Raw genomic sequence first — 16,200 nt, forward strand, 5'->3', positions numbered from 1 at the left:
CTTCGTTAATTGGATTTCCCAAAAATACGAAGAAACTTTGTATTGCGAGCTGTCTGATAAATACAACAAGAAGGGCTTTTACACGGCAGCAGAACATGATATTATACGATGATACCCTGGCAAATGCAATAAGAAGTGGTTTGACATTCTAGTTTTCATTGTGTACACGTGTCTTTTTTTAAGTTACGTGTAAATTAACACTTTTTTTATGTAAAATCTCTGGACATTGCCATACTTAAGATTATTGGGAACTTTGTGGAGTTGTTTATTTAACCCAATCAGTAGCTTTTAATTGTTCTTTTAACATATTTCTATTGATATCAAATTCCTGATAAAGAAAGTGGTTCTCCGCAACCCCTCAACCCTCACCCCCCCCCCCCGGATCTTCGGGAAGGTCTTGCTTCAGTCACATGTTTGATCAGTATTCTTTTTGAAGTTGGCTTATATAAAATGGAGGTACCAATCCTCCTTAAACCTGAACCTCTGGTTGGTATTCCTTGGCTGTTGTCGCCACTCCAACTCAGCCCATGCTACTCTGACCAAATATTTTGGTGTTAGTGAGGGAGATGGGAGATGATCCTAACTTCTGCCTGCATGTTTACAAGATCGCTGGTACATGTTAATCCTTTTTGAAGAATTTAAGGAAACCTTTTCCTTGCTTCAGATGAAGAACTAAGATTGATCTAGGCAGCTATCGCATCCTTTTTCGCTTCTTGGAATGTAGTCTTGCTTAGCTTCACTTAATATCTCAAAGTGCTCCTATTATGCAAAATGCAGCTGTCCCCTCTTTTAATGTACCATTGCGATGAATGCCTGCTGTTCTTCTCCACAGGTTACAAGTGCATATACTTTTTTTTTTTTTTTTAAGGTACATAAAGGCTCTTTACATGTTGTACAAGGCACTTGCTGTTACGTGGTACTTGTCTTGAGTGTCTCACTCAGTTCTCTGCTTTAGCCCTATATGCCTGCTCACATGCTTTACTCCTTTTCATGCACTCTTGGTTTTGCCCATATTCCATCGCACCAGAACAGGTTGATGCTTTTTCCTTGGTTCTCACTCCTATTCCAGTAACACCAGTGGTAAAGCACTGTCTGTCTGGTGCAGGGTGAGCGACATTCCTTTAAGAGCGCTGGTACCGCATGTTAAAGCCAAATATAGCAGCATTGGCATGCTTCTTTTATAGGTGTTGAGTGAGGAAGGTATCTAATGTTTGTTTGACATGCCTGCATTCACAGACGTCTACACTTTACTCGTAACTTGATGTAGAAAATTATGATTGTGTTTGGTTTATTTCTTTCAGGTCTGCAAAAACCGCTTGGTTAACCCTTTGGAAGCAGAAATTTACTACAAAGATGTGTGCCAAGTAGAATTTACCAAGCAGGCAAGTATCTGTAATGTACAGCTAAATTGCAAAGGACTGTTATTTGTATTTGCTGGCATCTTGTATCACTAAAGCACCCCAAAGATCGCATAGGCTAAATAGCATGTTATGCACTAGTCCGTCTTCTGACTTTTCTTTGGTGTTTTTTATCTTTACTAAACCAGAGATGTCTACATACATTCCTAAATATTTTGCCAAACCTCAGACAGTTGTAGTAGAGCTTCACAGTGTACACAGTCCACACACCATCACCTCAAGGTTCCACTGAAATGTTGGATAAGCATGTTGTAGCTAGGAACACGCCAGGCTAATCGCTGGGGATTTTTCGTGGCTTCCAAGATTCAGGATAGTTTTACTGAGTTATTTGGTCAATACCTCGTGGCTTATGTACCCTTTTAGAGAGATCAGTCTTGAGACCCCTGGTGGACATTTGGTTCTAATTGCCTCAACAAGAACTCCTGAGGTTTACTTTGTCTGGTAGAGTTAAGTTGCAGGGCCGTGCCCCGGGTTGTCTGCTTTCAGTCCCGGTGGATGAAGAAAGGTTTCCACTTTCTCATTTGGGACTTTCATACACAATGAATTCAATTAATATTGCCCTCCACTTCCCCTCCCCATAGCACTTTGTGTACAACATAGTGCATCTCCTAAACACCCACCTAAGTAGACAGTACTTACACATTATTGCTTTTTTTATTTATATCCTGAGGTGGGAGGGTGTGAAATTAGGGAATCTATTTGTCTGTTATGCCCATTGCTGTGATAGAGCAGCATTTACCTTTTATTCACAATTTTTTTAATATTGCATTATTGCTTGGGAGAGTGACCTGCATGGACAACAAAGGCCTTCCTAGATGGCTGGAGTAGTAAACTGCTTTCCTAGAGATGTTTACACACTCGGCACCATAACCATCCTGACTAAGGAACCACAAACACACCATTTTGGCAAATATTGGCATCAGCCACGAATATTAAAGTGCTCCTAGAAGAATTTGTTGACTTCACATCAGTTACCTATTGTAAAATAGATTGGTTCAACAAGATAGGATGTCACCAGCGGTCTGAACTACAGAGCTATAGGCTTATGGAAGTGGATTGAAATGTTAACGCTATTCATGAAGCATTTTATGGTAGAAATTACAGGTGAGTCACAATCTTCCTTTTTACTGCACATGTTGCATTTATGATATTAGAGAATTTATACAACTAGTGGATTTAAATAAGAAATGTATTGATCCCTAAGCCATGGTGAGAAGCGATGCACAGAAGGTAACTGGCTGGATTAGTTGGTCTTGTCTAGATTTAGTGCTGTCAGATTTGGGTTTTGGTAAAGTATTCAGATGTATAAGGAATGCAATGTCCTAAATGGTGGTTAATTGATTTAAGTGAGAGGATTTTGAGTTAATGTTTTTTATATATTGTAACTCTTGGCCATTGAGTTTTATGAATTATCCTGCCATGAGCCCCACTATCCAGAAGGAAAAAGGGTCTAAAATATACAGTTAAAATTCAAACTCCAGGCTCTCATGTAATGAATAACCACTTGCAGAGGTGGGGTTTACTCAACTTGACCATGATTTTCAGGGACTCCATTCCATGAAGATAAGTATATATGCCAAAGTAAGTGTACTAAAGACAAATGATTTGCTGAACTTTCAACATGTTTTTAATGTTCTACTTTACCACTTTTAAAAAACGAGATTTAATATGTAAAGTGTTTTGGACAATGTTTTAAAAGCAATGAAAAAATGTACGAATTCCTAAACCTCTTCTTTCTAATATATCGAATTGTTGTGGTTTCCTGACTCTTGGGAAATACCATATGGTCTGCAAGTTGTGGGTGCCTAATTTCACACCTGCGCGGAAAAGCAGCAATTGTTAGTAGATCTTCTGTGATTTTCTGTGCTAGCCAATGTACATGGATCTAGCTACATTTAAGATTCCTATTGTAGTCAAGCACACTTGGGGAGGGGATATTTCACAAACCTGTGAGAAGCCGTACTCCTTCATAAAGGAGCTAGTATATGGAGAAAAAAACTCTGCTGAGTTGGTAGTTGTGCGACTTGGTCCTTGTACACAGTTGTGAATAAGCTTTATTTACAGTATTGTCTTCAACAGTGTCCAAGAAAAACGTACCTGGCAAAGCTGGAAGTTGAGTCTCCTAGGACTCTGAACAACTGGGTAAGCTTTCATTTCATTCAGTTGTCATAATGCCAAAGGCTGCCTTCAGTTATATTCAAGGCAAGATATTTCCCAGAGGGGGAGGGGGCGAGTTGAAGGGTTTCATTTTATTGATGCAAACAGTTAAAAAAAAAAAAAGTCTTCATTTGTTAAAATGTCCTTGTTTTTTCATTTGTTAAAATCTTTGTGGCATAATGTTGGAGTGCATATGCCACAGATTATTTTTTTTTTTACACTCTATGTGGAGGCGGCTTGGGGCTAGAGATCTCATCTGCCACTGAAAAGTATGTGGAGTGCCAATGACTTTCACCTACAACGCTTCCAAGTACAACACCCTACCCCTCCACCTAAGGAAATATCCCAATCTCACCTCATTCAGGAAACAGCTAAAAACATTCCTCTTCAATGCTGCCCAATAACGCCGGGCTACCTCCTCTTGTTCTGTTGGTTTCTTAGCGCTTGGACGCCCCCGGGCAGCAATTGCGCTCTACAAATCGACATACAAATACAAATACAAATATAGGTCTGGCTTTATTGTGCTAATGAATTGAAATTGCATTTGTGCATGCCAGTGTTTCCAAGCATTAACGTCTGAGCAGTTTTGCCTGTCGTTGCTTGTTTTGTGTTAAGTCGCTGCTTGTGTGTGTTCGAGAGACGTGGTAAACAACTTGATGAAAGTATAAAACTAATGGTAGTAGAAGTAAAGATGTTCATTCAAGACGAATGTTACAAAGCTTCAAGCCACATCAATACCTCAGCTGAAATCCCTTAAACTGTCAGACACTCAAGATGGAATGTCCTATGCCTAGAACGGAAGGGGAACATACCGGGGGCGGTATATGTGTGTGTTTCGCTACTTGCCTCAAATTTGTGGGTGCTATTGGTAGTGCGATCCTGTCCTGAAGATGGTCTCGGTAATTTATTTATAGAGACCGAAACGTCGACCTACGCTCTTTCTTCTTGGAATTTAACCATCAATTCTGTATATGGAAGGATAGCGTTTATAACGTTTACAATGAAGTTGTTTGATTTCTGATATATGCACTTCTTGTATTTCTGTTGATATACCTTTCAGTACCCTATATATGACTAAGAATACATATAAAATATATTTTTTTACATACACCCGTGTTTTTCTGTTTTCTACATTTGGATCACTGTGTGACTAAATCAAAATTGATTCACTAACTAAAAATTGTTGAATTATTTCCTGACTATCATTTATGTGGGTCTTAGATTAAATCATTAAAATCATTTAAATTCTACAATCAAAATCCCTTGAAGGTATCTTTACCCTTTCATCCCTTTGCCCAAACCCTCAAGGGTGTATATTGGGTTGCTCATTGTTTTATGTCTCATAGGTACAGCCTGATCAGCGAAATTCTAAACAAATTTTACAATGTGCTCCACTAAACACATAAAGGTTTTGAGTTCTTTTAGTGGGTGGAGGTGCTTCCCTGACCACAACTACTAAATCAATTTTTGGTTTGATTCCATCTTTGGAGATGTTATGACCCAAATAACTGACCAACTGCACACAATCTGCATTTCTCAACCATGATGGTGAAACCTGCGTTCTTTAGAATGATGAGCACTATGACCAATGTAGTATTGAGATTTTCTACAGAATTGTCATATATAAACATGCCGTCCTGAAAGTAAAGGATGTTCCTTGCATCATTCAACAATTGGTTCATAACCCTTTGGAAGACGGCTGCCACATTTGCCAGACCTAATGACATCCTGCGGAACTGGAATGCACCAAATGGTATGCTAAATGAGAGATTTTGAAACCGGGTGGAGCTGAATTTCATGATAGGCCAAGGAAAGTTCTATTACTCTAAAATAACTCTAAACGCTAATTCTGATCATTTCATTAATTTTTGTAACCGAAAATCTGTCCACCCAAATGTTTAAATCCCTTAAATCTTCACAAGCTTATGCCTCTGCCTCCAGAGTTCTGAGCTACAACAGGAGCATGCCATAGTGCGCTTTCAATATGCACGTTTACTCTGACACATTAACCTGTTCAATTCGTCCTCCATTGGCTCACACAAGATTAGGAATATGTTTTACTTTCTGTACAATAGGAACTGTTATTTTGTTAGTACAATTTTGTGTTGAAATTTTCATAAATGTCCAAGTTTTTCAGTAAATACCACTGGGGTATTTTCTGGAACCATATGTCCATATTTTGAATGGCCATGACCAGTTCAGCACTATTCTGATCTAATTTAATGCCTAAATCTTTTTGATACTTCCAGCCATGAAAATTCCCACCCCCCTCATCTCAGCAACCTAATTCTTGCCTACAGTGAAGCGGTCTTTAAGAGATGGCATTTCTAATATACCCAACAATGGTATACCATGTTGATTATAACTACCAGATTTGATATCTGCACATTTAAGAACATAACCCTTATTTCCCAAATTCTCTTCAATTGATTTACGATCAATAAAGATAGATGGTGAGCATGAGTCGGCAAATACTGTCACCTTTGCCTTATCTAGCTGAATTTTACAAACCGGATAGTCATTGAAATCCTCGATCATATGACTTGACCCGGAAAACAGAACTGTTAGCACCTACATCAGTCTCCTCCATGACATAAATTTGCTTGTTTTCTATCTCTCTCCATTTCTACAAACCTGTGCAAAATTACCCTTTTTGCTGCACTGCCTACATATACTTGACTTTGCAGGGGAAATTGGACTATTGGCCAAATGGTTGTTACCCTTACCACACTGCTAGCACTTCTACCTTTCCTTGCCTCTATTTTCAACAAGATTATTAAACTGTGCTGCATGGTTTTTCCTGCCACTATTTATTTACCGGATTGTATCTTCACTAGTAGAATGGTTCTTCACTACTAGAATGGTTCTTATAGAATGGTTCTTAACTACATGTACTGTTTCAATAACTTTATTATTTTAAAAAGTGAAAATTCATACAGTTATAATAAAATGCAATACATCAGGGCAAAGTGATTATTAAGTAATTACATTTTTTAGAAGAATATAGACTTTAGTATAGCATCCATGTCAGAAGAATAACTTAATCACAAATGATACTAAATCAAAGTATACAATATAAAAAATATTTCCTATCAGAATAATACATTTTTTTTGTTGTATTGCACATAATCCAAAAGATATCAGAAGAGAGAAAGATGAGAGAGAAAGAAGGAAGATGGGGTAAAGCGGGAGGAGAGCGAGAGGGGACAAAATATAGATAAATATATTGATGGATAACTGATAAGATAAGGAAATGGATAAATGATGAATAAGGAATGGGGGCACCTGCTGCAGTGGGAATAAATAAATAAATTAAGAAGTAGAGACAAAAGGATATTGGGCTACCAACCATTGAGAGGACAATTTCATATACTTATCTAAAGACCTCCAAATAGTATTGGAGATGGAAGGAGTACAATGATTCTCTTCAACAGAGGTATGAGCCCCACGAAGAAACTATACCCAGGCCCCCTGAGCAATTCGTCCGTTCTAGTTAGTTGAGCTAACTAACTCGCGCACCCGCAATGCACTGCTGATGTCACCTATTATATCATTCATGACATGGTGAGTGACATCACTGATGACATCATCCAGTGACTGTGTGTTTCTTTAAAGTTTAAATATGTTTTTTATATATATATATATATATATATATATATGTATATAGGCCAAGGTGATGTAATGTGATGTCATCAGCAGTGCATTGCTGGGGTGCGAGTTAGCTCAACTAACTATAACGGCTGAATTTCTCAGGTTTTGTACGAGTGAAATGTCCAACTAACTATAATGTCCCTGAAACCTATTTTATTTTTCAGTGAAAATATATACCTTTTAGGAATATGTAACTGTCTCCCTGTCGACCAAGACCTAAAAATCATTTTAACTGTTCACAGAATGTATGTGTGTAATATATATGTATGTGCCTAAAATATAGAATTTTGGTTTTTGCCAGTAATGCACTTCTGTTAAAATGAGATTGAATACTTTTTCCTGGGTATGCCATAGTGCAGTATTGGTTAATGCACAAGTTTCAACATTTGACACCTAAAAAATACTCTTCAGCAAAGTCGACTGTTTTTGTCCACTTTTTTTTTTTGCCATCGCAATCCTTTCATAAATTTTGAAGCGACTGACAACTGTGGCCAAGTCTACAAATGGAGTCCTAAAGAGTGTAGATCTATGTGCTATTCCAAAGAATAATGCCTCTATAAATAATTTGCACAATGCGTTGCTGAAATCTGCAGCATAAATATTGTGCAGCCCTATATTTACAATGCATGCCTTGCTTTTTGCTTGCATGATAAACGCACAATTTACAGATAAAGAATATTGTCTGTTTTATTCTTGAAGTACACCATCAGTTATCTTTCTTCGATTTTAAAAGATAATCCTACTAATGAACAGAAAAGGCAAACGCATTAACTCCGTTAAAGGTGAGATACCCCGTTTATACAAGTTACATAAATCTAGCACGAGTAAAACGGACAAAAGAAATGTATGTCCTAAACCTACAAACCCACAATAGTGTCCTGAGCTATAAACCCCCATAAGAAACCTTGATGCATGAAAACAAATTTTCTGTGTGGCTAAAAGTTGCGAATATAAAAGTGCAGGTGTAACCTGATAAAAATCGACAGTTAAAAACAAAGGTTTTTAAAAAAAATTGAGTTTTTTTTTTAAAAAGCGCAAATCCTTGATGCACATCTTCTTTTTGTGTACAAAGCTCAGACCAATGCAAATTGGCAAGTCCCATGTGTGTCCTTTTGTGAAAATGACACTCTGCATAGAGATTGCACAACTTGCTCATTGTTTGCCCCATTTTCATTGGCGCTAGGATTCCATGTAAAACCAGGATGCTCTTTGAATGGCTTTAATCTAGTTTTGCATGGAATCTTAGCCGTGTTTGTGCTGTTCCCATCCTGATATGTTCACTTCACGTAGATTATATGGGGTGTTACACTAAGCAATTCATCAACTTTCAGCACCTCAACTGGAAACTTGTGGATCCAATTCAGGGCGCTGCAAGATGGACCAGAGCTCTTTACCCACTGGCGTCCTGTGGTTCATCTTACTATGGATCTGCAAACTATGTCCAGTTCACCCTTTCCTTCCATGACGTTTAGTATCGCAAGGGTGATCAGTCTAGAGGTTTTCAGGGAAGATGTGTGGGGAGCAAGTGCCCAGAAATTAATTCAAACAAAGTAAGACTATATTGAGCCCAGGGCTTATTTAAGAGTACTTTATTCAAACCAGGAGATGAAATACCCCACACAGCGTGGTTTAGGTACAGAGTTGCAATCTCCCTAGGAGGTCCAATGAAATGCTGATGCCCTATTTGATGCTCTCTTCAGTCTCAGTGAAGTTTACCCTCCTTGGATAACTTGGGCAAAAATAACCAATATAGGCGTATATAAGGCACATGGGAAATCTCTATCCAAGGTTAGCTCTTATTCTGTTCTATGCCATTTAGGCATAAAAGTTTGAATTGGTAAATGTTAGGTTAATAAAAGCAGGCTTTACTTTTGCATGTATTGTGCAGTCTCTAGGTTCATGCCAATGCAGCCTCATTTTAACTGCTCATACATCATGGTGGCCAGTGTGGTAGCAACCTCCTCGACAAAGGGGTACCTCAGGGGGTCTATTCTTAGTCTTACTCTTCCCTGGCTAAGCTTATTCGATCATGTGGCTTTGAGACCATCTCTTATGCGGATGACACAATTAATTTTCTCGATTGATCCCGACCCTTCCATCACTAAGGGCAAATTTAAAAACTATATGTTGAAAACGGCAGCATGGATGACTGCAAACTTTCTTCAGCTCAATACAAACAAAATAGAGATTCTCCCATTCGGAAAGGCAGATGAGACCTGGTCTGTGTATTGGTGGCCTCCGCAACTGGGAGCCTCACAGGCTCCGGAAAAATCGGTGAAAAATCTAGGTCATACTGGATGATAACTTATCCTTGGATGAGCAGGTGCAAAGCATCTCGGGGACATGTTTTGGCCTGATGTAAATGCTTAAGGTGTTCCCCTGGATAGCTCTCTTGCCTAGAAAATCCCTAATTCAGGCACTGATAGTGAGCAGATTAGACCATGGTAACTCCTACTGGTAGGGATAAGGGAAGGACTTCTCTCAAGGCTCCAGGTGGTTCAAAAAACGGCAGCTCGCCTTGCTCTAACACTTCCCCCACGATCGCCATCTGAACCCCTTCTCCGCCTTCTCTACTGGTTGCCCATAAAAAACGAGTGGTGTTTAATCTCCTATGTATGGTCTTTAAAACACTGCAGTGGAAGGGACCAGTCTATCTAAAGAGTAAATTAGAACCTTACATCCCCACCCGACAACTCCGATCCAGCGATCAATTGTTACTGTGCCCTAAGAAGATAAATAAAGCCAGACTGCTTATTCGTCCTTTTCCTACCAGGCCCCCCCCATCAATGGAACAAACTGCGGTTCTACATTCGTTCCTGCTCTAATGTTACTCAGTTCTGAAAACTCCACAAAACCTGGTTATTCAACTCGACATGGTATTGCTTGATACTGGGGCGCAGAGAGATGCTCCTTGGGGATGATTCGTTGCGCTTAACAAATAATAATAAATAACCCTAGCGATGTCTAGTGAGTGACTGGGAATTGCGGACATGACTGTCCTTGAATAACCTACTCAGCAGGATCATTGGCAGTCTGTTTCCAGTTCGATGCATGCAGGTGTTTGACTTTGCAGATCCAGGCTTATGCCGCAGGCCCCAGGACAGCTACACGTGTGTCCTTATCTTTGGAAGTTGCTACCTCCAGGCTGATGAAGCAGCACCTCATTGGCTTTTCTAGCAGCCGCAGTAACAATTGGCCTTGTTGTTGGGAAGCGGAGATGCAGAGCAGCACAAGGATTATTGTGGTGCACAAGTTCTTGCGCAGCTCCTTGCTGAGCCACTCTTCGCTACGCAAACTCTTACGGAGCTCCTCGCAAGAACTGACCCCCCCCCCCCTCCCCTCCCCCCCCCTCCCCTCTTGGCCAAAAAGAACTTTGAAGTGGAACAAAATGGTCTGGGTTCGGTTCCACACTTTGATACACTTTTTTTTGTTTGTTACATGGAATGTAGATCTACAGTTTAAAGCTTGTGAACCAGTTTGGTTGGTGTCTATTTCAAAAAGGATTTTTTAGCTGATCCTCAGACACACCCCTCACAGCTCTAGTTATAATAGGTATGCAGTTCCTCAAGGCGGATATAACCACCGAGAGGTGGGAGGAAAGGTATCCTCCTTGTCGGAACTAGAGTCCTCACACACCCAGCAAGCTAGGTGTCATGCTTCCTCATATGGACCTGCTCCTCATCAGGTCGGCGCTGCAATACCCGCCGGGCACCCGTAAAGGGGCTCTTTAGCTGGGCTCTTTTGTTCCTTGCCGTATGGTGCTGTGGGTATGAGGGGTCTAGGTGGTGTAGATGCGGTGAAAATGAGTGGTATTAAGAAAAGGCTGGATAGTCCAAATATGACTTTTATTCAGGCTGGCTATCCACCTTATTAAAAGCAATTAGAGTGGCAGCTCTCTGACTTTATGGTCCAGTGGAGCTTGGCTCTACTCTCATGGTCCCCTTCCTCCCACCTCATGATTGTTTTTATCCGCCTTGAACTGCATACCTATTGTTACTAGAGTTTGATGGGGCATGTATGCTGGACCTCCCTAAACAGCCCTTGAAATCCCTTCTCTTGCCAATTACACCCTTCACAGCTAACCACCAGATAGTAGTTCTCAGGAAAAACTAATCAACTAGGTCTTTATTGAAATTCTAAAGGCAGCCCTTTCTCATCCTCTCACTTCAGTGTCTGGATCTTCCACCTCAGGAATGCAGGCAATACACTTCCGCTCTCTGGAAAAGCTATATCCCATTGTCCGTATTGTGCCATGGTAAACTAGATCCTAGTGTTTAATCTACCCACATTCCGACTCCTACATCAAGCAACTAGTCTGCTTACACATACTTTGTGCATGGAAACTCGGCGCAGTTCCGAGTCTTCACATACAAAGCGGAAATGTACACGAAGGGGCAGTAGACCGCGCTATCTTGACAGAAAAAGCTGTGGAAAAACAAACTTTTTTTTCAAAAACAATATGGGAGAGAAAGGGTGTTAGCCAATGAAGGTAGGGTCGGGACTCCCAGTCCCCTTAATTAATAATTAAACAGCAAAGTAAGGAGTTAAACCCTATCAGTAGGTCCCAGCCTCTGTAGAGGGAGGGCAAGGTGCGTTATTCACAACCCCAAACGGGACGTCCTTAGGAAGACCCCCTCACTCACCAACCTAGTTAGTGACATGCTTCATCATCGGGGTCCCACCTGAACAGCCGAGTGCCATTCAGGTGTGCTGCGAAACTCCCAAACTCTATGCTGCCACCACCCCTTCATATGACCTGCGTAGGGCATGGACAGTAGTCCTGTGCCTGCTATGAGGCACACTTTGATCACCCCTCAGTCACATAATATATTCTGTACCTCGCTATATCAGGGACCAGCCCAAGCCTCTGCACATGTGCTAGCTTAGCGTGATACTGAGGTTGAACAAAGTCAAGATGCCAGCTTCGCATAGAGTGGGCCACTTGTTCATCATGCGGAGGACCTTCTGTTGAACATTTTTGGTGCTTTTATATTCATGTGCATTGGTAACAATGTGCAGTACCTAGTTTTATCCTCTTACTCATGTGCACACTAATATTGTGCTTTTATATTCTATTGAAACAAATTTCCTATAACATGTAAAAGTGTTTTTTCAGACGCTTGTTAACTAGGCCTCAATTTAAACCTGGCAGCCATGTTTTCCAAAATGGATGTTATGCTCCTGCACCTTTCAATGTTAATTTTCTGCAGCACGCAGTAAAGCAGTGTCATGAGTCTTGTTTTTATTTTATTTTCACAAGCATTGTGCTTGTTCTCGAAGCAATCTTTCCTTCTGTGCGCTTACTGTACCCTATTCACTTACTGTACCCTATTCACTCATTATATTCTGCTGCTGTTCATGTATTTACTTTGTTCTACCACTTCCGGATGACCTTACCATAGGGTGGGCAGAATCATTTCATTTCATAAGGCTTTATTCGGAGCAAAAGACAAGTCCATAAAAGCACAGCATAAAAAGACAACCGTATAAAACAGTAAAAAGCATGAGATACAGCAGTTTAAAAAGGTTAAAAAAGCATACCTTTCCTTACGTTAATTGATTTAAGGAGAAAGGTAGCCGTATAAAAACAAACGTCAGGGTGATGTAAGTTAAAAAAAGCAGGCTCATGCAGTCTCGTATTGTCCTGACTCCAAACTTAGCAAACAGGGGTTTCAAATAAGCAATCCGCAGGTATTTGTACAACTGACAGAGCAAAAGAGAGTGCACAGTGCATAGAGGGGTGGTATTGTCACACTGACAAGGGCCAGCGGGATGTGAATGCTGAGAGGGGAAAGCAACAAGGTTGTGGACTACTCCGGTTCTCAGTCTAGTCAACACAAACCGATGTGCCTTCCAGGTCACTTGTGACAAATATGGTTGGAAACACACAAATTCATTTAAATCATAATAAAGAACACAGGATGAGAGTTCAGAGCTATTTTGATGCCTCCTGGTGGAAAGCTGTTGTAAAAAACAGTGCTTAAATTCGATTTTAGACAGCTCAGTAGCCCCACATCGATCCGCAATGATGTTAATGTTAAAGATCTCACGAAAATTATCCACAATATACTTTAACCATGGGATCTTTAAGTGATGGTCCAAAGAGGCAATCGGAAATAATGGCTCTGCACAATGAGGTCTCTTCTTTTATCCAAATAGAACGCCATAGCATCAGTGGCCTAATGAGGATCAAGTCGGCAAGATGGTGAATACCCAGTTCATTGTGCACTAAAGCATTAGAAACAGAGCTTGGCAGGCACAAAAGTCTCTTCAAGAATGCATTCTCCTCAACCTGAAGAGACCCTGCTGGGGCATGGCCCCAAATGCCCGCTCCGTACAGGGCAATCGCGACACAACGGGACTGAAATTTTAAGCATGTCATGGACCCGCCTGTCTCCCAGTTTCGTAGCCATTGTGAATATTCCATGAGCACTCCTCACCATCTTAGCCCGGACATTCTTATGTTCATTGGCCCAAATGTTATTATTTGAGAAGGTGACCCCCAAGTACGAAAAATTGTCAACAGCCTGGACCTTCTGTCCCTATCAATCAATATTCATGTAGTGGGATTAGTGCTTAGGTGGTAAGTCAATAGGACTTGATAAAAATGGTGTTCCGATTTGCTAATAAAATGATAGATTTGCTCTCAGCATGATGAATTTACAGATTTATCTTCCATGAGAAGATTTCATATATAACGGACAAGGGATGCTTCTGAGTGTGCTGCCCACTTGGGGCTTCTTTGTTAGGCTAAGAGTCTTCATGGCAAATATTCTGTATTTTTTATTTTATAGTTAAACCCTTAGATTTATTCCTCTGATCTAGAATCGTTATTGATTGGACACTTTTACTTAATTGACTGTATTTCTGATATTTTTGTGTGATAAAAGGTGCTTTCCTCTGGGGACATGTTGCCTCATGGGATTGAATTTTTCAAACTATATTAATCGGTCCATGGGCAATCTCTTGAGGTAATTCTTTGCCGTCCAAGTGTTGTGGGGGACCCTGCGCCCACAATTCCAGTCCCAACAGTATAATAAAGTGCACTACGAGTAGGGGTGTCCCTAAAGGTTGTCTGACAGGACGCCATGCTGAGGCATTAGGTAAGGTGGATGCATAATTGATGGCCCTGTGAAGGCTTTTGTTAAAGTGAGAATTTAAGAAGCATTGTTAACATTTCAGAAACTATCGTTTCTTACAACAAAAGACCAATTATGCAAACCACAAGCTTCAGGAATTGATTTGAACCCTGTGCGTTGTGTAAATGGCAAAGCACATTGATAGACTGAACTGCTTCATGGAAGGTTAATAAACAATGCAGGGTGCCATGGCCAGGAAGGCTACCCTTTATGATCTGTGCAGTTGGTAGCAAAGTTTAATTAGTGTTTCTTAATTATGTTCTATGGTGTGAATTGATCACATATGGCAGTGCATTTCTCTTCTGATATGAACTTCACAAGTTGCGCTCTCTGGGGCATTTACAAGCTTTTTTAAATACCATGTATTGATCCAGTCTGTCAGTTTTCGCCTACCTGAAAGGCATCAGGCCAGATGCCTGGTTGGCTCCATTATGTTTTTAAGTTGTTTGTTCTTCCTATTAATTAAGTCCATCCGTATGTGACTATATTCCAAGCAAGTACAATTTCAGATTCCATTATTTGTGAGTGGCAGGTATTGGCAATGCCCTGCCTGTAAAAGCATAGCCAGTGCACTAGAGATGAATAGTGTCTCGCGCATACATAAGTTACATGTAGGGGGTGAGGGGAAGACCTAGTGCGGAGGAGGAATTAAAATCCTCACGTTGGTTGTCATTCAACCAGAGAAAAATTTTAAGTTGCAAAAGGCATTTTAATGAGATGGGACGCGCATTATATTTCTGTCTCTTCTTCTGCTATCCTCCTCCCCTTAAGGGGTGAATATTCCTGCTTTGGTGGCTGGCTCTGGGCCGTTTGATTCTGTTTCCACTCCTGCAAGACTTTTCAGGTCTTTTTTACAGGGAACTGTGCATGTTACGTAAAACAGAGGGCCATGAATGATAGGAGGTCTAGAGCCCAAACTGTAAAGAATTGTCTTGAACCTCAGACCCCCCCCCTCTCTCCGCTCCCATTGGCTGTACCAAGTTTTAAATTTTTCAGCAAGTCACCATCGCCCTTCTTTTCATCCTACTACCTGTACTCCAAGTAACATAGAGGCAATCTACTTGCAATGTTGAATTCTCTGAACATTTTATAACCTTTGGTGGGTTGGGGGGTGGGGCAGGTTTTGAAGATTAAGAACGTGGGGTAGGGTGGTCTATATCAGATTTCTGTGGTCATCTTGGTATAATCCTGCCTCTCTCAAACTTCATATTTGTTTGAATTTACCGATTTCTAATGTTTAACAATTCAATTGCCTTCCTAAACCCTCGTTGCAATTTTCCAAAAGTGCATGCAAAAATTTACTGCACATACAATGCGAAGCATGTGCACCAATCGTTGACAGAAACAATTTCATGTATAATCCTAATCCTAATCCACATCAGAACAATACAGGCTCCTACAATAAAGCGAATTTGAGTCTGATCCAGAGGAGCAGCTGGCTAACCCAACAATTGTCACCATGAAGTAGAGCTCAATCAATGAGTTGCCAGATCTTTTTGTGGCGGGAAGTGCGGCAACAAAGACGCATACACATCATTAGTAACGTCACAATACATTAAATACCTCAACCAGGACCTCACCAGCGGTGGTTCAACTGCCCCCCCCCCCTTCCCCAGTTTAGGGAAACCTGCCTCTTGGCTAGCAATAATGCTATTGTGGTAAAGCGCCTAATCCCCAGGCTCAAAGGGAGTACATACCCCAGCAGTTCCAGTAAGGGAGTATGAGAGTGCTCAGTCTCGACCAGATGTCCAAATACCGCCTCCCAGACCACCAGAACAGCGGGGCAGTTCCAGGCCAAGTGAATGAAATCTGCAGGTGTCATCGCACACCTGACC

At 40.8% G+C, this 16,200-nt stretch overlaps 1 protein-coding gene across 1 annotated transcript in view; it reads left to right on the forward strand.

Annotated features, from left to right (window-relative positions):
- LOC147706071 (protein spire homolog 1-like) overlaps positions 1 to 16,200 on the forward strand; it is a 206,141-nt gene that overhangs the window by 61,059 nt on the left and 128,882 nt on the right. The window contains exons 4-5 of the mRNA XM_086929021.1: positions 1,302 to 1,382; positions 3,498 to 3,560. Coding sequence (XP_086785147.1) covers positions 1,302 to 1,382; positions 3,498 to 3,560 — 144 coding nt within the window. The remainder of the gene's footprint in view (positions 1 to 1,301; positions 1,383 to 3,497; positions 3,561 to 16,200) is intronic.

Source organism: Lissotriton vulgaris, chromosome 7, assembly GCF_964263255.1.
Source record: "Lissotriton vulgaris chromosome 7, aLisVul1.2, whole genome shotgun sequence".
Taxonomy (NCBI): Eukaryota; Metazoa; Chordata; class Amphibia; order Caudata; family Salamandridae; genus Lissotriton; species Lissotriton vulgaris.